The sequence below is a fragment of the Periophthalmus magnuspinnatus genome, chromosome 9 (assembly GCF_009829125.3).
Source record: "Periophthalmus magnuspinnatus isolate fPerMag1 chromosome 9, fPerMag1.2.pri, whole genome shotgun sequence".
Lineage (NCBI taxonomy): Eukaryota > Metazoa > Chordata > Actinopteri > Gobiiformes > Gobiidae > Periophthalmus > Periophthalmus magnuspinnatus.
In genome coordinates this window covers 32,111,364-32,137,430 of record NC_047134.1, presented here as the reverse complement: position 1 = coordinate 32,137,430, position 26,067 = coordinate 32,111,364, and the positions used below count along the sequence as shown (strand labels likewise).

The window sequence follows — 26,067 nt, the reverse complement described above, 5'->3', positions numbered from 1 at the left end:
TGTGAACATCCTAATTATTCACTGCAATGAGTTTATAAGCACTTTTCACAACTCTCAGAGACTCTCAGAGTTTTGCAGTGATGGTAAAGCTAGCAACTAGCATGCTAACAGACACTTTCTGATTATTGGACAATAAAATACTTTTCAATTAGATGCAAAACGAGCACAACAAATCTTATATTGACCTCAAAAGCGTTGTATGCATCAGAACTGGAGCAAGACAAATTTTCCTCAAATTCATGGGAAAAAATAGGGTATTGTGAATTTTTGTGTGAAGTTTGCATATTCTCCCTGTATTTGGATAGGTTTCCTTTGGTTTCTCTGTCAACCCAAAGTACAAGATTTGAACACTGATTCCAGAATGATTCATAATAAAACAATAGTACTTAATTTTCTACATTTTTATAACACATTAATATCGATCATTTCAGTCTTTTTTAAACATTACAGTGTTAGACAATGTGCAATATTTCATGTAGCAAAGGCTCATAATAAAAAAACAAAAACAAAAAAAAACAACAGTAGATTTTTGGTACAAATATAAATATAAGAGTCCATTCAAATGGCAAAGTAACAGTCCATTGTGGTGCAGTTGGTGATGGTGTCAGACTTTAGGCGGGGGGACTGGTCTTAAAGCCTGGAAAAAACAACAAGATGATGATGTGATTTTGAACACAGCATCTCACACTGGTGTTCTCTGTAAAACTGTTCAATAAACACATATTTAAAATGACTTTACACTACAAAATTTGGCAACTTTTCTTCAAATTCTCACCCCACGTCAATGCTTTTCTTTTTTGCATTGAAATGTTGATCCGTTGGCTCTAGTCCTCTACAGTATGGCACAAAATGTATGTATCACTTTAACTTTCTATTTCCATAGAATCATGCAGGTTTGTTGTAAAAATTCAAAAAATGTACTATATATACATACGCAAAATCAAATTCTATTCTTTAATCAGCCTATATTACATTATTTTCTGATCTATGTTATAATGTTGTTTCCTCATCAAAAACATCCCCAGAGTTGAGTTTTGTTTCATTCACACATGTTTAACACACAAACCCTGCAGATTTAGGCTGTGTTCTGAAAACACTTCCTCCTTGTGATGTCATGTGATCATACAGGAAGTGCTCCACTGTGTTTTTAAACTCACATACGGTGGATCTATAATAAGAACTCCTTAGGACGGTCAGAGGAACTGTGAAATACGTGTGAGTCACTATGAATCAATTATACAAGACAGAAATGTGAGAAAATGTTAATGCTTGTCTGAAAAAAAGTGTATAAAGCGGGTGGTGAGGGGTTTTACAGCCTTAAAACATATATAATAATTAAAAAAAATAAAACTGACTACTTTGTGGATTTCACCTGCAGGTTATTTTTAAAACAAAACCCCTGCGATAAACGAGGGGCCGCTGTATAGGACTTCTAAAAGTGAATACGTTTAGCCACCCATCTACAAAGAATCTTCAGTTCTGACTTATATCTGTCTGAAAGGAAGAGCTAACTACACTGAAACTAACACACTCTAGTTGTTTACATTAAGGAGTATCGTTTATTAGTCAAGTACGCTGAACTACCCTAAGGTATGAACTGTCACCTGTGTTATTTTTGCAAGATCCCTATCGTTCAACCCCTAATGGGTGATTTAACACCCATTAGCATTTATCCATCTCCTTTTTGGCTCCTCCTCCTTCTACAAAGGTTTTATAACGTTTGCCAGTAGGGGGAGTCTGAATTACCTGTGCATCAACTGACTCACGTGCTGTCCATAAACTGTAAACCCATAGCAACGCCACACTAGCAGTCATGGGGCGAATTAGTAGTCGAGTTCCATATTTAACAAACCTAACAACAGCAGTTGCAGATAGAGGGGCGACAGTTTTTTAATTGTGAAAGTAAATTAGACAGGAACAGGCTCCAGAAAATGTGTTGTGAAATCCATTGTGTATTTTTTTCCCTTGAGTTTCAGACTATTTAAAAAGTTTTTGCCCCAGTCTGTTAGCTATAGCTGGGTGTGTATCATCACCTGTCTGACAGCTGTGTAGTTCTGCTGCGGTTTGGTCCTGATTCCAGCAGGGGGCGGTGGAGGGGGCGCACCTCTGGGCTTCGGTTTAGCAGGCTGTACACAAACATATATGAGGATAAAATATATATTCATTAACTGTGTATTATTGCAATTACAATGGTCATTTAGCATTTACATTGTGGTGAAGTCCAATTCAATAAAAACTACTGCTAAATTCAAAAACTAAATGACATTTAGAAAAAAATTCTTGTAGATTTTTACCAAAGCTGGCGATGGCTGCACTGGTTTCTGAGTGAGGTATGGCTTCCTCTGGGTTTGAGTGCTGTGGACACAAACATGCATTATTCTGTGGATCTGAAGCTTCATTATTTCATAGATTTGACACAAAACTCACGTCGGTAACACTGGACCCTGGCGTTTTTTCCACATAACAGCCACGACTCCTGCGACGATCCCAAGAAGCACCAGAAGGACCGCCACACAGATGCCCACTATCACCCCTGAAGGACACACAGGAAATGTCATTATTATTTCATTTCATTTGACTTTATAGGCCAAAAATGCCATACAAGCAGCTATTTTTGTGGATTAAAAAGAAAATGAACAAAAAAAAAAAACGCATCCCACTTTGAACAGAAATGGCGGGTGATGGGACAACCTGCCTGCAGCAAACAAGAGTATAATAACACCTTGGTCAAGTGAAAAATCAAACCAATCTAATGCTAATCAGATACTTAACAGCAGTGGAGGAGAGTCCGACAGATCACAGAAGGGATAGAACAACCCGTAAGGAGGCCATGTTAGGGCACTTTCACTTTAAATTCTTCCCTTTGGAGACAGGATTTATTTAGCTCAGTGCGTTAAACATCACAGTGTCTTAGACCAGTTCCATGAATTTGTATAATGACTCCCTGATTAGAGTCAAAACTTTAGATTTCAAAAACAGTGCCCAGGTGACTAGATTTTCTACCTCGTCTACCATCTTTTTTTTAGACGAAATATTTTCTGTGTCACATAACTTTAATGATATGCTCAAAATACTTAATCCTAACATTTCAATACCTTAAACGACCGATATAACACATTGGTGGTGTTTTCACGAAACTTTGTACACAATAGCCTTGGTATTTCTTTTGGGAAAACCTCCAGGTACTAGACCTCCACTGGACCATTATAACAACAGTTAGTTTCCCTTATTCTTTGTATTTTTCCCCACAATTTTACACCACTATTTATTTAAACCCTTAAATGAAAATCTCACCTGTGGACATGGCTGTGAATTCTCCGTCCTGTGTGTCGCAATGGGGAGGCATCCACCCAGGTTTACACTGACACTGATTTTTGTGGTTGCACACCTAAAAAACAGGACCAGTTTCCTTTACAACCTTAAATAGGATGTACTAAACTAATAATTGTAACTTATTGTATGAGAATATGTCCTCACCGCATGTCCCGGACATTTGGCAGAACAGTTGATGTTCCTGTAGGCTGTTTCCAAGTCCACACACTCATTCCGACTGCACACCTACAAAATACATACAAAACTTAACCATACATAAATAACTGATGCATAAATAACTGATGCTTTTAGGCGACAGTGTGTCAAGAAAAGAGCAATCAGCTTATTTTTAAGTGGCATATTTAAAGTAAAATTTGCCTTGCCCCAGTACAGTATGTATTATATTATAAAAGCACCTCTTAGGATCTAATTAAAAAGCATCGTTATTGTCAGAAAATCAGGTGGTGCGTTGTTAGCATGCTAGTTGCACCAAGAATTCTTATATTTTCTCCACCTTCCCTCTGGATGTGGTGTGAGCATGAGCATGGGGTTAGAAGTTTTTGTGCATAATATGAATATTTCGTTTTTTGCAAGTGAAATTTTCTCCAGTTTTTGCGATTTCTAATTATGACCTGCCATTTTGATCTATTTGCAATAATTGTGCCGCCGTACCATCCCATCTCCACACATGGTCCCGGTTTCCACCTGTCCGTAGTCTTTTGTGAAGTCATCGTAGAAAGTGGCTTTACAGTCTCCAACTCGCACCATCCGCCCATAGTTCGGACTATCACTCCCGTAATGACAAAACAGTTTTCCACAGTAAATGTCCCTGTAAAGTAACAATAAGACAAGATGGTTAGTTGAACAAATACGCAAAACTGCATTAAATAGCTTATATTTGTGTGGTGTGGCCCTCACTGTTTCTGGCAGGGGATGTACTGGTCAGAAGCTGGTCGTCTGCAGAAGGCGTAGTAGGTTCCTCTGGTGTTCTGGTCGAAGCAGCCAGAGCGTGCCTCTATGGCCCCTGAAAATGAAAGATGAATAGAAAGAAATGCAGACAAAGTTGATGATAGAGTAGTAGTAGTTTTGTATTTACTCTAGATTTGGCTCAGCACCATAAACTTGGAATTATTAAACATGTTTTTGCGAATCACTGTAATGAATCTTGTAATTTATTAAGAAAACATGATGTTTGGGTGACATCAGTGTCTGACGTAGCAAAGCCCTGTCTTTAGATCTGGAGCCCAGGGAATGGAAACACAACTCAGATGGAGGGAGCCGCACTAAAAAGACCCGCTCCAAAGTGTGTAATGGAAATGAGGCTTAACAGTGCCCTCATCTGTCCTGTACATCACGGTGCACTTGTTCTTTGCATATAAGAGTGAAGACTCATTTATCCTCCTTTTATGTACAAAATCATTTATTTGTTTTGCAGCTTGTTCAGGTCATATCTTTTCACTTATTTCCCTTCAGCCACCTCATCCATCATCAGCGTTATATACTGTAAGTTTGATGCATTATTATTATTATTAAGAGCGCCCTCACCTGGCCCGTACATCTTGTTGCACTGGCTGCTTCTCTGGGGACAATGTCCATTGTAGCAGAATCCTTTTCCATTGTCACAGGGCACACCGTTTACGTTGAACACATCCTCTGGACAGAGCGCGGTCACACCATCACAGTATTCAGCCAGGTCACATTCATCCTGCTTGTGCCGGCACTCGTGAGAACGGCCCAAGATCTGATACACAAACACACACACAATCAGACAAGGTACTGTGTATGTGCTTGACCAAGTCTGGTTGGATAAGAGAGTAAGTGACAGTAAGGAGAGTTTGCTTATTCTCCCTGCGTCTGTTTTTTGCACTCATTGCAGACGCCCCTGCACTGACATTAAAGGTCCTATATTACAGTCCTATAATCCTGTGAGCTTGTAGTCACGTTACAACATTCTTACCAACCATCAAACACATACACAGAGCTTATTGGGCTGTCTACATCTCCATACCACATAATGACATCACAGGGTGGAGTTTTCAGTTTGAGAGAAGAACACAGCCCAAATATTTGTGTGTGTGTGTGTGTGTGTGTGTGTGTGTGTATGTGTATGAAACTAGTTGTAAATAAAACAAAACACAGCTCCTGGTATGAGGTTACAATATATAATTAATGTATTTGTTGTGCCACTGTGGAAAACTGTTAATTGTAGCAATTGTGCATTTTTTGCAAGATGTTTTGTTACAGTGTGAGAAGGCTTAGGGAATTAGTACCCATTTTCAAAAATGCTTAACTTGCAATCATAATTGTCACATTTCAAAAGAGTTTACGCCATTTAAGCCCTATAAAAAAGTCTTGAATAACACTCATAACACGCAAAGGGTTATTTTTAGTTTTACCATCCTACTACAGCAAATGGGACTCAATGTAACGTTGGGTCCATGATGTGTTTGTTTCCATGGAGGTCTTATTGCGTTGCTTGGAATGTTTTGCTGTATGACATTGAACTTAAACTGTGAGCAGGCTCACCTTTCCACACCTCAACCAGTAACTAGGCCTGGTGACATAACCTGCTTGTCTTCATGGAGATAGAAAAGTTAAATACTAAACTGTGGAAAAAAAAAATCCACGGCAAGCTATCGGAACTTCAAGGTAGCTAACACTTCACTTGAAAAGTTATATAGTGTATCCATAAACGGTATAAAGAATAGGACTAAGGGAGTGCATTCGGTTGCACAACAGTTACAGCAGCTAATCTGCAACCAGGGCTCATAATTGGAAATCCAAGTGCACTCAGGAGCAGGAGTGTTGAAGCTAATGCCTCTTCTTGCCTGCACCACTGATGTGGCAGACGGTGAGAGCTTAGCAATGCTGCCAATCAAACTTGTTGGTAACATTAGCAGGAGCAACCTCGAGGAAAGAAGGTCTTTTATAAATGCTCGTGCTTACTTCATATTTGTAATGCAGATAGCTATGTCCATGTATATAAATAGAATCTATGAGTGCACCTTTAATTGCAGTCATAATGGTATACTGACCTTGCAGTCCTCACAGCACTCTCCCTCTGCACACTGAGAGCCCTCACTGAAGGCACAGGTGGAGGCGTTACAGCAGCGGTTGGTGCACTCCTGTCAAAACAAAAGAGACATTTTTTTTTTCTCATGCATTTCTGCAAAAATGGTCTTGTGCCAACACAGATATATTGTATAGCAGAAAGCAATTTAAAATGAACTAGTTCTGTTTTTCACATTTTTATGATGCTAAAAAAGTGTTAATGGCATTGTCTACTTCCATTTTCTCCCCAGGTTTTTTGCAAACTAGGTAAATTTACAGTTTTCTGGTAAAACTGTGTGTGCTGCTTCCAGTTACCACTGCCATTTCAAGTATTATGTGACATCACTCAGGACTGCCCTAATTACAGCCAGATGTTTCAGATTACACAGGCTACAAAGGTGGAGTTTGACATGTGTTAGACCAATCCTCATATGTCCAGACCCCGCCCCTCCTTTCCCCTCACTCTGCCCTTTAGTCCTCCAGGCACTGCCCAGTTTAGCAGCTCTGTTTGAAATGTAGTTGTGGGAGGAGTTTAGAGGTTAAGTCACTTCAAGACAGAAAAAATCAAGCACAAGATCTTTAACCACATTTAATTAGATTTAATTTCACCCTCTCCACCTGGGCTGCACATCTTATCTGAGCTATTCCAATTACTAATAAGGCATTTAGCAATAACAATATGCAGACGTGTTCTGTATCTTGCTTCACAAAGGCCAAAGAAAAGTGTGTGGTCTTAAAAGTGGGTTTTATGTAGGGACAAGCAGAGACACGTCCACATTTTGGTGAATCTCAGAGGAATGTGCTTGTTACTGATAATTGGTGAAGATAGAATGGTTTGGACTTGACATCCTTTCTAAACAGCAGGTAATGTTGAGATATACAGTTGAAATCAGAAGACATGTATGCTTTTATTTCTCATTGTATGACATGAAATGTTTCCTGTTTTACGGAGTAGGATTATCAAAATTATGTCTATTTACTAAAAGCCAGAATAATGAGAGAAGGATTTATTTTTAGACAATGTTTCATTACTTTCTTCAAAGTCAGACATTTACATGTATTTAATTAGTATTTGGTACCATTGCCTTTAAAGTGTACGTAAACTTGTAGTTTCAGCTGTATCTGAGTCGACAACAGAGCCTGTAAAAAATGACATGATTATTGCTACTAATCAAGTAAACACTGTTGGTCATTCTCTGGTAAATAGAAACACAAAAGTCTCTGTCAGAAATTCACTATGTAATGTTTCTGTTGAGGGAGCTTGTGTCTAAGAAGATATTGTTGCTTTTCTTGGAATGCTCCATGGTATAGCATTAAACTTATCTATCTTGAACACCTTGAAAAACATCACCTGCTTATCTCCGTGGAGATGATGTTTAATGCCATACTCCATCCAAAGCAACTGGCTCTGTACAGTGACATGAGACCAGCATCACCACTTCCTGTCCGGTGTATAGCTCTAAGAGCTTATTAAGTCAATAAATCCTTAAAATGAACACAGTGGACAGTGAGTTGTGGGTGGGTGTCATTGGCGACATATTAAAGACTTTATAAATGAGGTGAATACTTCACTCAAGGTCACTTCTGTGTTTAGAAAGATGGGTCTTTTGGTTCAATGCTAATGCGAATTTTGAGGCAAAATAAATATTAAAATAATGCACCAAACTGAAGTAACCTGCACATGAAAACAATCGGGTACTTAACATTTTAATTGGAAGTTTGTTTTATATTTTGCGTTTGTTGCGTTTTAATAAAAGTAAGCATTAATGTTGAGACACTGAGAGTTAGAGTTTCAGTCTACGTTACATTTACACAAATATGACAGCAGAACCTCCACCAAAATAGTTACATAGTGCACTTTTAAGATTTTAACAATTTGAGTTTTTTTCCTTTTGAGTAATTGATGATGTAACTGAATTGTCCAGATAAATTTGATACTTGATTTTTTTAACCCATGGATCAGTCCTGGATGAATGAGGTTGATTACATCAACAAACCTCTAATAACATTTAATTAGATTGTACTAAGTGGCTGAACTTTCAGTGACCTTATCTTAACATAATAACACGCTATTACAGATTATTACACAACAAGGAAGGAACAATCTTTTATGTGAAATCTATGATACGTAATCGTGACAAAAATTAGAAGGTGAAGGTGACTTTAGTTTCTAATAGTCCTATATCAGTGTAAAATAGTTTTATTGGACTTGTTCATTCAAAAAGCTTCTGTGAAATGCTTCAACACTTCTCACCCACAATTACCTGGAGTGGCTTAACACAAAGGTGTTTTGCAACAAGTAAATAAAGAGTTGAGTCTTGTTCTAATAAAACAGCGCTTCCAGGTATGTGCAGGTTTAAACATTGAGGAGATGCCTCATGGAGTACTCTGTGTACAGACTGAAAAACAGCCTAAATGCAGTGGTGGAAAGAGTACTGCAAAGCTGTAGTAATGTAAAAGTACAGTTACCTGGCTAAAAATGTATTCAGTTACAAATATAAGTTTTAAACTCCTCTCAAAAAGTACAATTACCCCAAAAAACTACTCAATTACAGTAATGTGAGTATTTGTAATGAGTTACTTTTCACCCCTGCCTCAGTGTCAAACTAAAATGTGCACTTATTCCTCTCTGCAAATATGAATAGGCTACTTATTCTCCCAAAGACAAATAAATCACTGCATGGATGTCTAGTAGAGTTATGGGTGCCCTGAGGGGACAAATATGCATATGCATTAAAACAGGATGAATCTTTCTATGAATCAGGTTAAACCTGAGCAACGATATCACTGCAGAAAGACTGAGGAAGGTAATTACATTTACTTAACTAACTTTCAAAGGAAATTGTACTTTTTAGAGTTCTTTTCTAGCAGCTTAAGTTTACTCCTAATTGAGACATATTTTTATTGAAGTAACACTACTCTTTCTTGAGTAAAAGTTGTGGTTCCTCTTCCCACTGTGAATAAGTCTACAAGTGACAAAAGCTTTATGTTGACAATTTCTAGCCTAGTTTTTTCTAAGTTTTGTGTCTCTCCTTTAGAAATAGCTGATTTTGTGCTTTATGTAATGTTTTGTCCTTCAAATTAACTTCAGTATCTAAATCAGATGTTACATCCCAACACTTATCGTATTTTCAGGACTATAAGTTGCACTTTTTTCATAATTTGGCCGTGGGTGTGACTTATACTCGTTCAAACACTGTGACTCGTTCAGTCACAACTGGGTATATAATTTCACATCATCATTGTCACACTGACAAGTGCATGAGGGCGTTCTGGGCTTGTTTACCAGTATCTACTACTCCTGCACCATTGAACATTTAAAATTTCAATATTACAGTAACTTAAAAGGTATCTGAGAAAGACTGAACTTTTGTTCATGCCCACTAAAAGAAAATCGTCTTCTGCTGAGTCCGATGACAGCCACGTAGAACAGGAAGTGGAAAGCGGAAAGTGGAATTTCCTCTGGAGTTGGCGAGGATGAAGAATTTAATGGATTTAGTGATTTGGAGTGAGATCGAGAATAAACATGTTGCTTGTTTTATGCTTTAGTTACGTGATTAACTGTTAATATCTTACATTAACAAACCAGACACGTGTTCAGTTCACTGTATATGTTTCATGGAGCTGAATAAATATAAATGTGTTACGTTACGTGATGTACTGATATTCAGCCTGTTGTTCTCTATTTTTAAAAAAAAATATTATTATAACTTTCCTTTAAACATAAAATGTCTGTTCTTGGTCTTGGATTTTGTAAAATAAATTTCGCCAGAAAATGTGACTTACAGTCCATTGTGACTTCTATATGTTTTTTTCTTCATTATTATGCATTTTTTGGCTGGGGCGACTTATACTCCAGTGCCACTTATAATTTGGAAAATACTGTACTCTATATATTGTTGCCCTCTAATTTGTACTTCTACCCTACTCTGATCATTGTGGTGTGAGTTTGTGACTTTAAAGCAAACTATTGCAGTTTTATAATGGATTTTTTAACACAAAATATGCAAAAAAAAAAAAAAAAAAAATCTATAAAATCAAATAATAATAATAATAAAATAAAAAATAAATAAATGCACACAAATGTTTCAAAGCAGTCAGTTTGTGCTTACATTTATTTATTTTATATGCCAAAATGTGTGCTAAAATGTATTTTGGGGGCTTCTAAAGAAAGTAAAAAAAACAGAAAAAGTCAACCCTCTGGTCAGCGGGTAAATGTGTTTTACCTCTATAGTGCCGCAGTCACATTGCTCTCCGACCTCCACAAAACCATTCCCACAGACAGGGGGCGACTCCAGAGTTTTGAAGTGTGGTTTATCCAGGAGGCAGCTGGGACTCCGGTTCAGCAGGTACTTCTCATAGTGAGTCCCACTGCAGCTGCTGAAGCTCCGAGGGACGTTCCAACTGAAGTCACGAAAGAAGGAGCAAAGAAAAGACGCATCAATAACATAACATGATAAATGCAGATACAATGCAAAAAGAATATGGACAGATGTTTTGACATGGTTTATGCTTAAAGTGAGACTAAACATCTAAACTTTTTAATATAAATACAGAGTTTCTGAACTTTTCTGTATAAATAGTTGTTTTTGCATGAGCTACGTAATAGTTTTGAAAGCTTTTGCCACATCCTGTTTTAAGTGACCCAATCATGTATTTTGTCGACCAAAAATGTCTACATCTTTAAATTCTAAAACACACCCTGATCTTCCTCTAAGTTGAGTATTGTGTGTTGTTGTTCACCTGAGTGAAGCGGCCATGATGCAGCTGTCCCCTTGGCACACACAGGAGCTGGAGTCATCATGGTTCATGCCCAGATTGTGCCCCATCTCATGAGCCAGAGTTGCCCCCACTGCTATCGCCCGGTCACTGTGGTCCTACAGGGATGAGAGAGCAGGGTATGTTTTTTTTAATTCCATAAACTTGATCTATCTGTGTCTTCAGATATGAGATAAACATGGTTAAATCAAATTCAGCTTTTACTAGTAACAGTTCTAATGCCCACGTGAACACAGACACAGACAATTTAAATGCAGGTGTTTTTTCAATTTGGTGTTTTGGTTCTCAAGATGATTGTCCAATTAAAAAGCAGAATGAGCTCAATCTCCGTCGAGGCAAGTAGAAAAAATAAAGTAGTTGTTACCTGTACCACTCCGACTGAGTGTCCTGAGCAAAGTGTTCCAATGAAGGCCAATCCAACAGTGGACCCTTCAAAGTCTATTCCACTAAAAACAAGCAATAAAACATAAGTGATAAGTGATTGTCTCTCAACTCTGACCAATGATTTCTACCTTTGTGTACTTGGGCAAGACACCGTCTTCACACTTTTAAGATTGGCCCTGCCTCGACTGTATATAGGGGACTGAGGGAGTGTGATGTCACCCATAATGTTCGGCAAATGAAACATTTAGGCAATGTGTATACTATGCTAATAGAGCCCTGCCTTTGTTGTGAACGCAATCGGACTGCAGAACAAGTCCAGGTGTATGTGCTTATAAACTATGGCAGAGAAGATTTATTTATTTATTTTTTATCTCTGACAACTTTGAAACATTAATTTCATTTAATGAAACATGCCTGAATGAAGCAAAATACAAATCCAGATATGCTTTTGATGATGGAAGAACAGTATAAATGGTTAAAAGCTCAAAAAAGTAATTTTGTGTAATATGTGTCACTTAGAGCTTGTTGAGTGGTCTCAGACCTGATGAGGTGTGCGTTGTCGTGCTTCTTCATATTGACCAGCTCTGAGTTCCTCCACTTCATGAAGGCGTCCAGGTTTGCTCCAGCTGGAGGAGAGACTGTTATCAGGTCTCTCCTGGACCAGATCTCCAGCCCCACCAGAGCCACGAAGGTCCGCAGAGGTTTGTATGCCTGGAAACAAAGCATCACATTTCAAGGTTCTTAATAGGCAATGGCTAGCTCATTGTATCTCAAAGCTAATGCTCAGTTTTATTAAACATGTTAAATAAACAGCCTATTAAAATTAATTAAAGTAAAGACTACTAAGTTGGTATGTTGGTAGTATGGGACAGGAAGTGGTGATGCTAACAGTGAGGTTGCCAGGTGCTAGTGTTCACACAGACAATTAAGATTTCTTGAAGATTTCTTTAATGATACCGAATTAATACACCGCACAATCACCACATAAAAACTGGGACTAAACTATGACTCCATCTGTAATTAAGCCAAGAAGTTTATCTCTGTCTCCAAAATTAGCATTCAAGGAAAATAATTTACATTTATTTTCCTGATATTGATCGATTACAATTTAATTATTATTTTTTGTCTTATTAAAACAAATACCACGGTTATCAATATTAAGTAAATAGACATAAAAATATAGCAGTTGTACTGTAGCTGATGACATTTTATTTGACTCACCATGTTGACAAAGTTGACGACTTCAAACATCCTCTTTCTCAGTTCCACCTGGTCTTGCTTCATTTTTATGTACTGAAACCAAACACACCATCTTACTCCAGCAAATTCAATGAACATAATATCACACATAAGGTTCCTTTAATCAAGTGCATACCAGTCTGTTATCAGCCACCAGATAAAGTTCTAAGTATTTCTGCTGCTGCACAATGGAGATACCCTGAAAACACATAGGAATTATTCAAATTATTCAACAGTTTTAAAAGAGATCGCTCCATATTCATCCACAGCTCAAGTAAACTGTAGTATTTGTATCTCAAATGCCTCTTGGACAGTGGTGGAAGGTTACAAAGTACAAGTAGTAAAGTGCTGTAAGTAGAATTTTTAGGTATCTGTACTTAATTTTAGTACAATTTACAATGGATACTTTTTACTTTTACTTCACTACATTTGAGAGCATACATCTGTACTTTCCACTCCACTATATATTTTTTTTAACTGGGCTGAAAAGTTAAAAGTACTTTTCATATGTTTAAGGGGATATGTTTACCATTTGTGAGATATTATTATTATTTAACATCCTGACTAAACTTCAGCTTTGAGCAAACAAAATAAATAAAGAAAATTCATATGAATAATTAAGAAAATGATTTGTTTTGCTACTGTTGAGCAAAATAAGCATAATGTTTAATCATACATTTAACACTTTAACAAATGAACAGTACTTTATCAAAATCTGTGTGAAATACTTTTACTTTTTACTCTTAAAGTACATTCTTAAAGGGGTAATTTAATACCTTTACTTACGTCAATTTTTTTTAGGTGATACTTAAGCATCTGTACTTTTACTTAAGTAACAAAATTGTATACTTCTTTCACCACTGCTTTTGAATGTCTCCATAACATACAGAACGAAATATAGAAATTCTTTTAGACTTTTCTTCAGACGTACACAATTTAGGACTTTGCATGTTGACTCTGCAGAAGTCTGAGGTGTTTCTCTCTTTCTCTCTCAATTTTGGCCATAGGAAATTGTGGAAACATGACATGGTTTCAGATATTAACAACAGATATTTAACTTTTCACTTTTAAATCTAGCAGCTTTCGTTTTCAGCCCTCTAGCAGCGCCTCAGAAATGTTCACAAATCAGCTGGCGGCACTGGGAATGAACCATGGGAAAAAAAACAAACAAACTAGCCTTTAAGCAACATGTCCGGCATGCTAATAAAAGCATGCACTTCTAATGGATGCAATTTGATGGCCGAAACAATTAGAACGACTCTGACAATAATTTATGGACTTAAAAATTGTTCCAGGTATGTTTTTGATGAGTTATAGCAGGTTAAACAATGAAATACATCAATTTTGCACAATACATGTTCTTTAAAGTGTCTAAAATGTCAATATTCATGATTGCGTAACATTGCAACGCATTGTTTATACAGAGTGATATCGGTCTGGTCCCCACACCTTCTGTCACGCCTCAGGATCAAGAATTTAGTGCTTCACTCACTGATTCTGCAGAAATACGTGATGTTTTTCAGTCCCTTGTGATATGTGATTTTTTAATTTTTATTTCCTCATATGCAGCCATATTTGTTTTGATACGGACAGACCATGCATGACACTGATTGGCTGATCCCCCAGTCAGTGACCAGACTCACGTTTTCATAAAGTTTTGGAGAAGTGTATATTCTGGATGCCTGGCAAGTACAACTCCAGACAATAGAGGTTATGCACTGACATCATTTTATTTGAAAAACAAGTGAGTGTGACTTTTTTGGCCTAATTTTGTCCATGGAAATCCTCAACACACAGTTTTAGTTTGTACTACTGTTTACTTGATTTATTTCTTTTGGATGTCAGGTACAAACAAAATATCTGTTATTAAACTGTAGCAGCTCTTTCACATTTTAGATGCAGAAAATGTCATTACATGCCATTGCCACTCATTCTAAAAATGTTTAATGTTGTGATGTCGTCTGCATAATTTCTACTGGGTTACTCACACCTGATCTGGAACGGCTGCGGCTGGTCGGCGGTTCGTAGTCGTCGTCCCATGTGGTGTTGGTGACTCCACACACGGCTGGAGTGGACTGCTCTTCTTCAGTGAAAGGGGCTACTGCATGAGCCCCTTCAGGGTCAGAGGTCAAAGGCTCTATCAGGAACCTCTGCTCTGATGTCCGAAAGTACCCTCTGAAAGAAGCGAGGACAGGTCAGATATGACTGTTTTATTCTGTTAAAACTCTTGGAATTGGTTGTTTTTGAAATGTCCAAAAGGTCAATAAACAAATGTTGAACTTGGCCATTTCTATGAATGATTACACTGATCAACCTCCTGTATTACAACAAAGAATTCGATTTTAACAATATCTGTTTTAGCTGTCCCCGTTTGTATTGATATTTTTGGTCTATGGAATGTTGTGATCTGTTGTCATCTGAAACCCAGTAATCAGTTAATACCCAAGGTATTACAGAAGAAGGCACCTGAACCAGGGCATAGGACAGCCAGCTTAACTTAGCGTTAACTTTGGCCTTAGAATCAACCGCCTGCGTTTTCTCATTGATAACTTGAAGTTTAAAATGGCAAGCTTAAAAAGCAGGATAGCCACTTTAGTCCCAAAAGAAATAGCTCAGAGGATTTACAGTTTCATAGCCATAGGGCAGTTGAAACGACACAAGAAAACCAAAGAAAGTCACATAAGGAAGTTTATGCAATCAGGATGAGGAAAGGAGATGGACTCAGCCTCCTGTGAACAGGGAATACTGGGTGAAAAACTTGTCTGACATGAGCTCACCCAGACAGAGAAAGAGGTATATCCCAAAGGTCTGAACCTCTCTGTAACATCCAGCCAGATCCCCACAGTGGACTTCATTACAGCAGCAGAAACGGCCATTAGAAACAATAAGCTTACAGAAACGGAAGCTGGTGATCTGAAAAAGAAAGTAACAGCTGCACTGAGCAGCACCAAACCTCCTTCCTCCAACATACCATCAGAGGAAAAGAAGGCTCTCACTGCTCTAGAAAAGGACCACAGCATCAACATTTTGCCAACTGACAAAGGGAGATGCACCGTGATCTTGAACTCAGCTGATTATGAGGCTAAAGTGAACAGCCTCCTCAGTGACACCACCATGAAACGAGACTCTACTAGTGGGTACAAGAAGAAAATCATAGACTACTTACAGAAGCTGGAGAAGGAGGAAGTCATTGATAGACAGCTTTATTACAGACCCCTCAGACCCACTGTATGCAGCGCTGACTTCATCACATACAATGTGGTCAAAAATTTGAAGACCATCCTGGCTCCTCCTCTGGAGGGCAACACGGAGCACCATAGTGGGAACACGGCAGAATTTGCGAGCAAAATCAAGCATCTCCAATTTGATTCAGATGAGACCATGATTTCATTTGATGTGACGTCTCTTTTCACTTGTATCCTCACAGCAGTAGTGGTGGAGGCAGCAAAGAAAAGGCTGCTGCAGGATACTAAACTAAAAGAGAGAACTAAACTGACACCAGACCAAATCTGCAAACTGCTGGAAACTTGTTTAAATACCACATATTTCTAGTTTAGAGGGAAATTCTACAGGCAAATCCACAGCTGTGCCATGAACCCACTGGTCTCTTCTATTATGGCTAATTTATGTATCGAACAATTTGAACAGGAGGCCTTGGCCTCATTTCCAGGCACTCCACCCCCACACAGGTATTGATATGTGGATGACACTGGACTAAAATCAAATTCAAGATCTGCAATCCTTTACTGCACATATTAATGCTGTGGATCCAAACATCAAGTTCACAGGGGAAGTGACCAAGGAGAACAAACTGACCTCTTAAGTGTGCAGTAACAATAGGAGAGGACCAGTGTCTCCAGGCAGAAGTCTTCAGGAAGCCCACACACACTGACCAATACCTGCTGTTTGATTCACACCATCCACTGCAGCACAAACTCTGAGTGATCTGTACTCTACAACACAGAGCTCAAGTGGTTCCCACAAACACAGAGGGAAAAGTGAAGGAAGAACAACACGTGGAGAAAGCCCTCTCGGCTTGTGGATATCAAAAATGGGCCTTCAATAGATCAAAGAGACAGGGACAGAGAATCTGAACCTAGAAGGAAACGTGTAACTATTCCTTACACAGCGGGTGTGTCTGAAAACATTCAGAGAATTTTCAGACAGTTTGAGATTCCTGTCTTTTTCAAATCTACAAACATTTTAAGACAGAAAATGGTTCACCCAAATGACAAAACCTCGAGTCATAAACAAACTAATGTGGTCTACTCCATTCAGTGTAGTGGAGAGTGCAGTGAGCAAAACACTGGAGAAACTTAGAAGCCACTTCATGAGGATGTACCAACACCGGCCTGAAAGCTCCTCTGGACCCCAGTCGATGCCGTGCATCTCCATCTCAAAGCCACTAACCACTCCTTTAAAGATAGTGAGGTACAGATCTTAGCCACAGAAAAGAAATGGTGTGAGAGAGGTGTTAAAGAAGCTATTTTTGTTAGTAAAGACAATCCTTCCTTAAACAAGAATGGGAGCATGAGGCATAATCTCTCACAGATCTATGATTCTACCCTGAGACCCAAAGCAAACAAAAATATTCACTTGTAGGAGCTGGGATAGCAATAGAAAAAAAACAAAACAAAACAAAAAAAACAACTTTCTTTTTCAAAGGTGTATGGACTCACAAGGAGGAGCTCCTTGGATTACAATGTAGTGACAACAAAAGCATGTTTTTCACAAGGAAACAATATCATAACTTGGTTTAGTTCAACAAAGTCTATTTTGCTAAATATAGGTCAATATTTAAACTTCACCTGAGTCCGTCACATGTGCTGATACTTGCTGCTGACCCGCTGTCACCCACAATCTTTCCTTGGTAATAGCAGTGATCCTGTGAGGACAACAGTGATAATCTCTGCTTTAGTTTGGATTTGTGTGATTATGGTTTATATTTAGAGGAAGTGAAAGCTGCTGTTTCTCACAATCTGGTCTGGAGCAGTGGTGACACGGGTGCCGTCTTTGAGGTAGTGAGTCTCGCTGTAGTCTTTGGTGAGTAATTCACTAAAATGCCAGAAAGAATATGCATGTCATGTCAAAAATATGTCTACATTTTGAACCAACATTTAAAAATAGAACCGAGTCATTATATATACAGAACTTGTTTTAGTTTGATCGTTTGATTCAAACATGTATCTAAAGGTGCTAACATCATTTGGTACATTTCTCATCAGTTCACACAGTTTTTGGACTCTCCCTCACAACACTTGACAGAGCTTTCATTCACAAACACTCATGATCAGGAAATTCAGATTGTTTTTTTTTAAATACTACAGGTCTGTTCTCACGTGGTCATGAACGTTGGTCCAAACTCTGTCACTTTCAATGGAGAATAGAGAAATTCAAAGACGACAAACAGTGAACACACCAGATTTCACACATAAGTCAAACAGGGAGTTGTGCCTCAGCAGAGAGAACAGACTGTGTATGAATATAGAGACATCTTATATGTCCAGTGTAATGCTGCAGGAGTTTTCATATATTTACTACTCTAACATCTCTCAGTATTTGCACAAATTGGTCAAATGTACCTTTCTTTCAACAACATTTTTTTTGCAAAAAATATTTTAAAATATCGACTGGCTTTAGATAAAAAAGCTCAGCATATTCATATGTTTAAACTGTGAACCTCAATGACTGCACTGTGCTCACTGTGAGCAGGACTAACACTTCTGAACTACAGTGTCAATGAGTGAAAGCACAAAAACACATGAGCAAAGTTTTGATGGTTAAATAAAATACTTTCACCTCACCTTTCTGAAAATATTTAGTTATTAAGTATTTTATCATAGGTAAATTGAAATTAAAATTGGTATATTATTGTTCATATTTTTTAAAAGCTCTTAAAGTAGAAACTCCATGATTGGTATTAAATTAATTTGATAGATATTAAAATAAAAGCATCAGTCAGTGTTGTACAGAGAGCCTCAGTAGAAGGTTCTGGGGATGTTAACCACAGGCTAATGTGATTTGAAGGTTTGGGTGCAAACCTTTGTGGAACGTTTGAATTTTTGGTTCCCTGAATGTTCTGGGAATCTTTAGAGAATGTTTAGGGAACATTATTTAAAGGTAGAATAAAACAAAGGTAACAAAGCATACTTAATGTGTTCCTTATAAATCTCTGGATAAAGTGCAGTAACTCACAGGTTCTTCTCCAGGTGCATCTGCAGTGGTTGTCCTCTCACAATCAGAGAGTATTTAACCGTCTGGGGTCTGTGGGACTGAGGAGCACAAACATCTTTAGAATAAGGCAGTTTTATTCATCAATTCATGCAAAATCAAACCAAAGTGCTTCACAATGTAATATAATCTAAAATCTTATCTGTGTTTGCATTGTGTCACCATGGTAACTGTGGCCACTGCAAAGAATCAATAACTATAGCAGCTCTTAATTGTTGCAGGAGTGTGTCTGGTCTGGAGCGGTGGTGATGCAGGTGCCGTCAGATGAGAAGCATAAAAACAAAACACTGTCTCGTTCTGCTTGGTCTTAACTATTGGGACACACAATACATCTGTCCCTGATGAGCTGAGGACACTTTCTCTATCTCACATGGGACAAGCAGAAGTTGCAGATATACGTTTGGTTACACCAAAGTAATAGTTTAAAGTCTTTGGCTCCTATGGCTGGAGAAACAATGTAGAGATTGCAAAACAGGAGTTATGAGATCCATTCATGGTACTTGAATGGATACAGTGCATTCTCAATCAGCAGTAGGGAGGAGGGAAGAGATAATTTTAGGATATTTTGGATTTTATTAAATGTTTACTAATGCTGATAATGATGGGATGTATCCCTCAGAACCTCATACCTCTGGAGATGTAAAGATAAGTATGTTGAATGAAATAAATTAGTTATTATCAAACAGATAATGGAGATGAGAAATTCCATGTTTGTGCCGACATGGAAAATAAGCAAAAGAAAATGGAGTTAGCAAAAGAAAATTTCAGTTCTGTCAACTGGACAAAGGTTTTAGAGTGAAAACAGAACAGAAAGTGCATGGCTAGCATGCTAGTTGTTGTTAGCTTTACATGGCAGCAAAATTCCACTTAGGTCTCTGAGAGTTCTGAAAAGTACATTTGGTACTTCTATCTATGGTATGAAATTTGAGCCAGGAGCAACGTGTAAGTAAATATTAAACAATAATGGGCCCAGTTTGGACCCCTGTGGCATCCCACATGTGATCTTTGTTTCCTCAGTCTCAAAAGTCCCAATAGACACATAGTACTTCCGATGTTGTAAGTAAGATGTGATTCTGGGAGCATCATTATATAAGTATGTGTTTAAGACTTTCATTAGTCAGTCTTGGTGGAATTTATTATCATTGAGATCATTCTACATCATAAAATGATGGGTGTTTTTCTGAAAAATATGGCAGATTGTATATTGGCCTATAATTACTTATTGTCAGAGAATTTAGATGAACTACTTTTCTTTTACCACAAAGTAAGTCAAGTATTGTTTGTAATAAAATATGCATTAAATCACATTGTATTTAAATAGATTTTTATGTAGTCTTCCATGTCACCTCTGCTTCTCTCTTGTGGACCGTATGAAGTCTGACCGGTCGGACAATCTCATAGTCTTCTCCCAAGTTCAGCCCTGGACTGTGACTCACTGCGGACATGAACAGAAAACAACAGTGTTAAGCAATTTCCACTGTAATTTTACAGTAATTTTAAAACATAAGTCCTTCCCTTTTCTCTTTCATCAAACAGCGACACAAAGTTCCATTTACATGTCCTAGTTCTTTTAATTGATCTATCATATGCTAGTTCTGTATTTGCTTCTACACAAATATACATCTGATCCTCATTGTTTTTCATTTTAGTGACATTATCCAAGTTTTTTTTTTTTCATATGTTCACTGACTAATACTCATATTCCTGCGAAAACTGTACGTTTGTGAGAGACATGCACTTTTTTATTGGGAAAGTTGGCGGTGGCTAGATTTCTACATGTCCTTTGGCAAGACACTTTACCCAAGTGACCTCCAAGTGACCTAGCTGTGCGATTAATTTAAGTTGTAGGAGACATTTAAAGGCATAATCGGCTATAGCTTCTACCATCTCTATGACTAGGCTACTAATACTTCAACTACCCCATATAATACTATTAGCACTACTACCTCTACGACTCCTACTGCACTGATTAAGGAGGGTGACAGGAACTTAAATGAAGAGATTATGCCCACAAAGGTTTTAGGTTCAATCACTCCCCAGCGGCTGTTTTTTGAGAACAGTTCTAACATAGTACCTCCAATATCTGGTTTCTCTTTAGACACACGATGCTACTTCCTACTCACTTTACTAAGCTAATCGTGTGGCCACAGTTGCCCCGGGGCTTTCCCTCTTCATTCCACAGTGACAGGGGCTAAACTTCTATCACAGAACGACAGGCAATTCTGTGTTTCGAAATGCTAATTACATGTAGCCTACAATTTAAAGCAACATGTCATTGTAACGTCCTAAAACAGCAAAGCAACGTGCACAATCGTGTTTTTATAGCTAAACCTTTCCCATGTATTCCGTATCAGTACTATTTCAACATGCTAATAGCTAAGAATGAGTTTATAGTCATATTATTGGTCTTTTTTGAGGAGTTGTTGCGCCGTTGGGATGTAACTATGATACTAGAGAGATCGTTGCCGTGGTAACGTATAGTAAAGAATGTCCAGTTCCAGCGGACGTGTTTTGAGCGGAAAAAATGCCACTCTAGAACTCAGACAAACTAATAACGAGCTGGACTTTTCATTTTCTGTTTTTAATACTTATATATGGGCTTTATTGCGTTCATATTTTGTGCCCCTGTTCAACCAAACTAATGTGAACAAATCTTGAGGGAAATATTTAAAATTTTGGGTAATAAACTCTTCCTTTAAAGTAACAGGTGTGAAATAAACTGAATATTTATCAGTGGTTGTGTCCATGTGTTGTACTGACACAATAATAGTTTAATTTGTCGTCACATATACTGTAGGCCTAGTCCAGTGCTGCGCTTTTAGGATGAATATTAATTTTAATGATTCAGAGAAAAAATATGTCCCGACAAAGACAGATAGCCTTCATACATTATTAAGGCCACAAATATATAATTATATGTCCATTTAAATATTTAATTCATTTTCTGGCACTGTTTTTACACTATTTTCAATGAGAATTTTGCTCTTGTTCCACTCACAAGACGGCTGCTGCGTTTGCCACGGCAACAGAACCCACTTTGTATCCAGGCCTCATGATAAAACATTGAGTTGTGCATTATTTCCTCTGTTTTGTTTTCCATTGAAGGAGGAGTATCTAGCTTGAAAATTTGCCATACAATCCCCCATAGGCCTACTGCAAAAAAGTATGTCAAAATTGTTTAAGCTGTACTATCTGTCACCGATCTTTAGCTTTGGTTTACCTAAAATGAAAGTGCCCGTGGCTTTTTGGCTTTATTTGCTCTTCACGTGTTTGCAGATAAGAGGCAGATAAGAGCATAGCTGTAGTTGAAGTTGGCATGCTGCAAAACATCAACATGTGCTAGCTTAAATGACTTAAATCAGAATCTTATGACAAATACGATTTATGGAATTGTTTCAAAATATTCCAAGTTTGTTCTTTTGGTTTGTTGTGGATAAAAAATAAGTAAATACAATTTTTTCTTTTTTGTTTTTGCAAATGGAGCCCTAGTGTTCTGTAATACCCTGATCGACCATCCCTTTCCTTCAATATGAGATTCTCTCCAGCACATTCACCATTGTGTACACTGCAAACACAACCTCTGCTGCCCAACCAAGATTCAAGGAAGAGAGATAAATTGTCCTTTGTCATGAGCACAAAAAGCTTCGGTGCATGCAGTATGATTAACTTTTAAACACAGCCTTTTATTATATTTCTTTTTTTATCTTTGGGTTTTTTTTTTAATATATTTTTTTCCCCAGTGAACTAATACACCGTAAACCTTATCTTAATCTTTAATTTAACTGAGATTGGCCACTGGGACATCACAGCACAGAACTCAGGGTCCCATCTCCAGATCTTGAGCCACACATTTGGACAGGACTATCTGAGCTGGACCTTCTTGCTATGAAGTGTGTGCATTTCAAAATAACTTTTTATATCCAAAATCACTGATTGTCTCACTTTAGCAGAACCTTTTATATCCAAAATCAATGTAATAAAGACTCTAACTTTAACTGCTGTGTCTCCATTCCTGAAAGTGGAAAAATACTGCTGGTCTGAACCTTACTCTGTAACAAACTCTCTTTGCCTCTATAAAACATGTTTGAGTTCTACTGTTTTATTGCGTATTTATGGCATTTGAGTCACAACAGAAATCCCAAGCAGCGTACATCATACATTTGTCCTGATGATGAAGAGAATATGTCATATTTACTATGGTCTTTGCAACATGGAGGCAGTCCCCAGTCTTTGCAAACAGGAAGTGACTAAAGCGCTGAGTTACCTGTGCACACAGTAACCCCTGAAGAGTCTGACTGCTGAAGGCAAACTTCAAATCTTTGACATACTAATGTGCTGGGTGGTTCTAGTTTTAGTACTGAGATAAACTTTTTTTACGCAAATATATGCAAATACGTTTTTTTTACATTTTCTTAAAGATGTACTACGTAACTTTTCGTGTGGCAGCTCTGCGACCTGCATCTCCTTTGCCTGGAATGTTCCACAGCATAGCATTTGGGATATTTTTGAGAAAAATCTAATGAAAAACAAACTACAAATAAAGAAATAAATGAAAGATATGTTTAATGCCATATATATGGAACATTCCAGGTGAAGCAATAGCATCATCACTGAGATAAGCAGGTAGAAATCCCCATCCAAAAAGTTGCATTGGAAACGTTCAAATGGCTAAAATGTTTATATTACATTATGATTCATAATGTAATATAAACTTATATATTATATGATGTGATAATAGTATTTATATATTTTCTGACTAAACAAGGACAATGATGGAACATGTAACATTTTAAAATAGACAGGAGTCGACAATAAGATGGACTAAATCAGGTCAAAATCAGGAATAAAATTGGTGATCACTAAACTAGCATAAAAGCCATTTCCAAACAAAGACTAAACCTGTACTATACCAACGGCAGAGTCATGTCGATTATTAACAGAGACTAATATGGGCATAAAATCAATATCTATTATTGGTTCACCATGGAAACTCCCACTGATTTAAACATCTTCTCACATGTATACTGAGAACAGGCAGTGGTTAAGACACGGATGACGTCATTATTTAAAGTCATGTTTCATCTCATGTGAAAAATTGGCTGTTGCGTTTTGCATTACATCCATTGCCAATCGTCTTGCCCAAGGACACAGCGACGCACGCATTGCCAGCTACTTAAATCAAACCAGCAAAAGGTTCGGGGGGTGACATAACGTGACACGCTGCTGGCAATGCCTTTATGTTGTAATACAGAAGAACAAAACATAATCAGATTGACTTAGTTTGAAGCTTCTTTTTGGTTTGTAAAGGACCTTTTCTATTACCAAATTTATGGTTTGAACTGCTGTCTAAGATTTTGTTCTTTGGTTCATTTCACAGCCTCCCTCTAATGCGTCATGATTTCACAGTTTCCCCTTTTTGTCCATATTCATGTTAGGCTATATTTTGCGCTTACTTTGCATATAAATTCTCACTGACAATGAATACATCACTTTTTACCTTTTTGGGTAAATTTAAGAATGCATACAAACCCAGCAAAGAAAATAAAACTAATAGTCTTTTTTCAAATCGTGAGGTAGAAATCATCGTTGGCTCGGTAGCTGAACGGTGAAAAATGTGCATCGTTGCCATAGCGATTAAGACTTTAAAACAAAATATGGTATCTTTTGAAGTCCTAAAAATGTTGCATATGACAAAAAGCTGACACCAATGAACATAACTCTAAGGGAGAGTCAAGAAATATCCAAGTTTATGATTCTAAATGCTTGTTTTGGATTGGGTCTACACATTTGCCATGTTACTGTTATGGTTTAAAGTTCTTTCAGCTAATTCAACTTCAATTTATTTATCCTGACAGAGAAGACATTGAACTTTGAGCCAGTTTTACAGACCCAGTAATTACAGAGATATAAACCAGGTCAACAAATCTGCAATCTGCAACTTCGACCACGGAACTGTGACCTGTCCTCCAGCTGCATTTTAAACTATAGAGATTCTCGAGTGCGAGTCTTGTGAACGCAACCTATCCACCGATTTCACAATTCAATTCAATTCAATTTATTTGTAGTCATATGTGTTTGGAGCATCCCATAAAGTGCTGGCAGTGTGGCTTCAGTACAACATGAGACGGTTCTTGTAGCAGCATGATGGTGTCAGTAAGGTGCACAAAACAGGAACATACAGGGACCGGAGAATGATGACAAAATGCAACAATGCAACTAGTTCACTGTTATTAAGAGTTGGATGTGGTTTTTGTCCGTGAGAGGGGGGCAGAGAGGGGCCGAGAGGGGAGAGGGGCAGAGTTCAGGAGCCTCACAGCCTGTGGATACAGACTGTTGGTCAGTCTGGATGTTCTGGCCTGTATGGACCTGCACCTTCTCCCTGAGGGCAGCAGGTGAAAAAGATGGTGCGCAGGGTGACGTTGGTCCCGCAGGATGTTGTGCACTCTCCTCAGACAGCGAGTGGAGTAGATGGTGCTGATTTCTGGCAGAGTCGTTCTGATGATTCTACCGGCTGCTTTCACCGCCTGCTGGTCGGCCTTAGTGCAGCTGGAGAACCACTAAAAGTCCATACGTCAGAACGCTACTGATGGCACAGTTATAAAGTAGGAGCTCCGGGCCGCTGCGTCTGTGCCATCATCCGATTCAGAATGATGAAAAATTACGGCTGTTGCCATAGCGAATAACAATTTTATGAATAGGGAAATAACATGCGCTCCTTTCTTCTTGTTTTTGTTTTTATTTCAACGCCACATTACAAGTGACACGCCCCTCCTGCCACCAAATCACTAGTCCATTCACCTGTAAAATGTCAAATTCGATTTCGATACTAAGGAATAGACTCGATACTCATTACCGATTCCGATACCACAATGATACTAAAAGCACTCTCGATTTAAACAATAGAATGCTGTGTACTCCCTCAGTCGTCCAGGCAGGTTCCATAGTGGTCCATGGGCGTCTACTAGTCTATGTGTGACTTTTTTTAGTATCAATACCTGCTCAAATGAGGATCTAGTTTAAATACTAGTTTTAAAATCGATTAGTATCACATCTTCGGTACATTTGACAAAT

At 38.0% G+C, this 26,067-nt stretch overlaps 1 protein-coding gene across 1 annotated transcript in view; it reads right to left on the bottom strand.

Annotated features, from left to right (window-relative positions):
- Nucleotides 1–391: 391 nt before the first annotated feature.
- LOC117376656 (zinc metalloproteinase-disintegrin-like batroxstatin-1) overlaps nucleotides 392–26,067 on the bottom strand; it is a 26,802-nt gene continuing 1,126 nt past the window's right edge. Inside the window, exons 2-22 of the mRNA XM_033973174.2 lie at nucleotides 20,343–20,431; nucleotides 18,961–19,037; nucleotides 17,742–17,820; nucleotides 17,574–17,650; nucleotides 14,754–14,940; nucleotides 12,902–12,964; nucleotides 12,748–12,819; nucleotides 12,068–12,237; nucleotides 11,507–11,588; nucleotides 11,107–11,240; nucleotides 10,590–10,767; nucleotides 6,348–6,437; nucleotides 4,858–5,053; nucleotides 4,231–4,336; nucleotides 3,985–4,141; nucleotides 3,478–3,558; nucleotides 3,295–3,388; nucleotides 2,428–2,533; nucleotides 2,295–2,355; nucleotides 2,034–2,126; nucleotides 392–637 (exon numbers count right to left, since the gene is read on the bottom strand). Of these exons, the coding sequence (XP_033829065.1) occupies nucleotides 605–637; nucleotides 2,034–2,126; nucleotides 2,295–2,355; nucleotides 2,428–2,533; nucleotides 3,295–3,388; nucleotides 3,478–3,558; nucleotides 3,985–4,141; nucleotides 4,231–4,336; nucleotides 4,858–5,053; nucleotides 6,348–6,437; nucleotides 10,590–10,767; nucleotides 11,107–11,240; nucleotides 11,507–11,588; nucleotides 12,068–12,237; nucleotides 12,748–12,819; nucleotides 12,902–12,964; nucleotides 14,754–14,940; nucleotides 17,574–17,650; nucleotides 17,742–17,820; nucleotides 18,961–19,037; nucleotides 20,343–20,431 (2,225 nt within the window). The 3' untranslated portion in view covers nucleotides 392–604. The remainder of the gene's footprint in view (nucleotides 638–2,033; nucleotides 2,127–2,294; nucleotides 2,356–2,427; nucleotides 2,534–3,294; nucleotides 3,389–3,477; nucleotides 3,559–3,984; nucleotides 4,142–4,230; nucleotides 4,337–4,857; nucleotides 5,054–6,347; nucleotides 6,438–10,589; nucleotides 10,768–11,106; nucleotides 11,241–11,506; nucleotides 11,589–12,067; nucleotides 12,238–12,747; nucleotides 12,820–12,901; nucleotides 12,965–14,753; nucleotides 14,941–17,573; nucleotides 17,651–17,741; nucleotides 17,821–18,960; nucleotides 19,038–20,342; nucleotides 20,432–26,067) is intronic.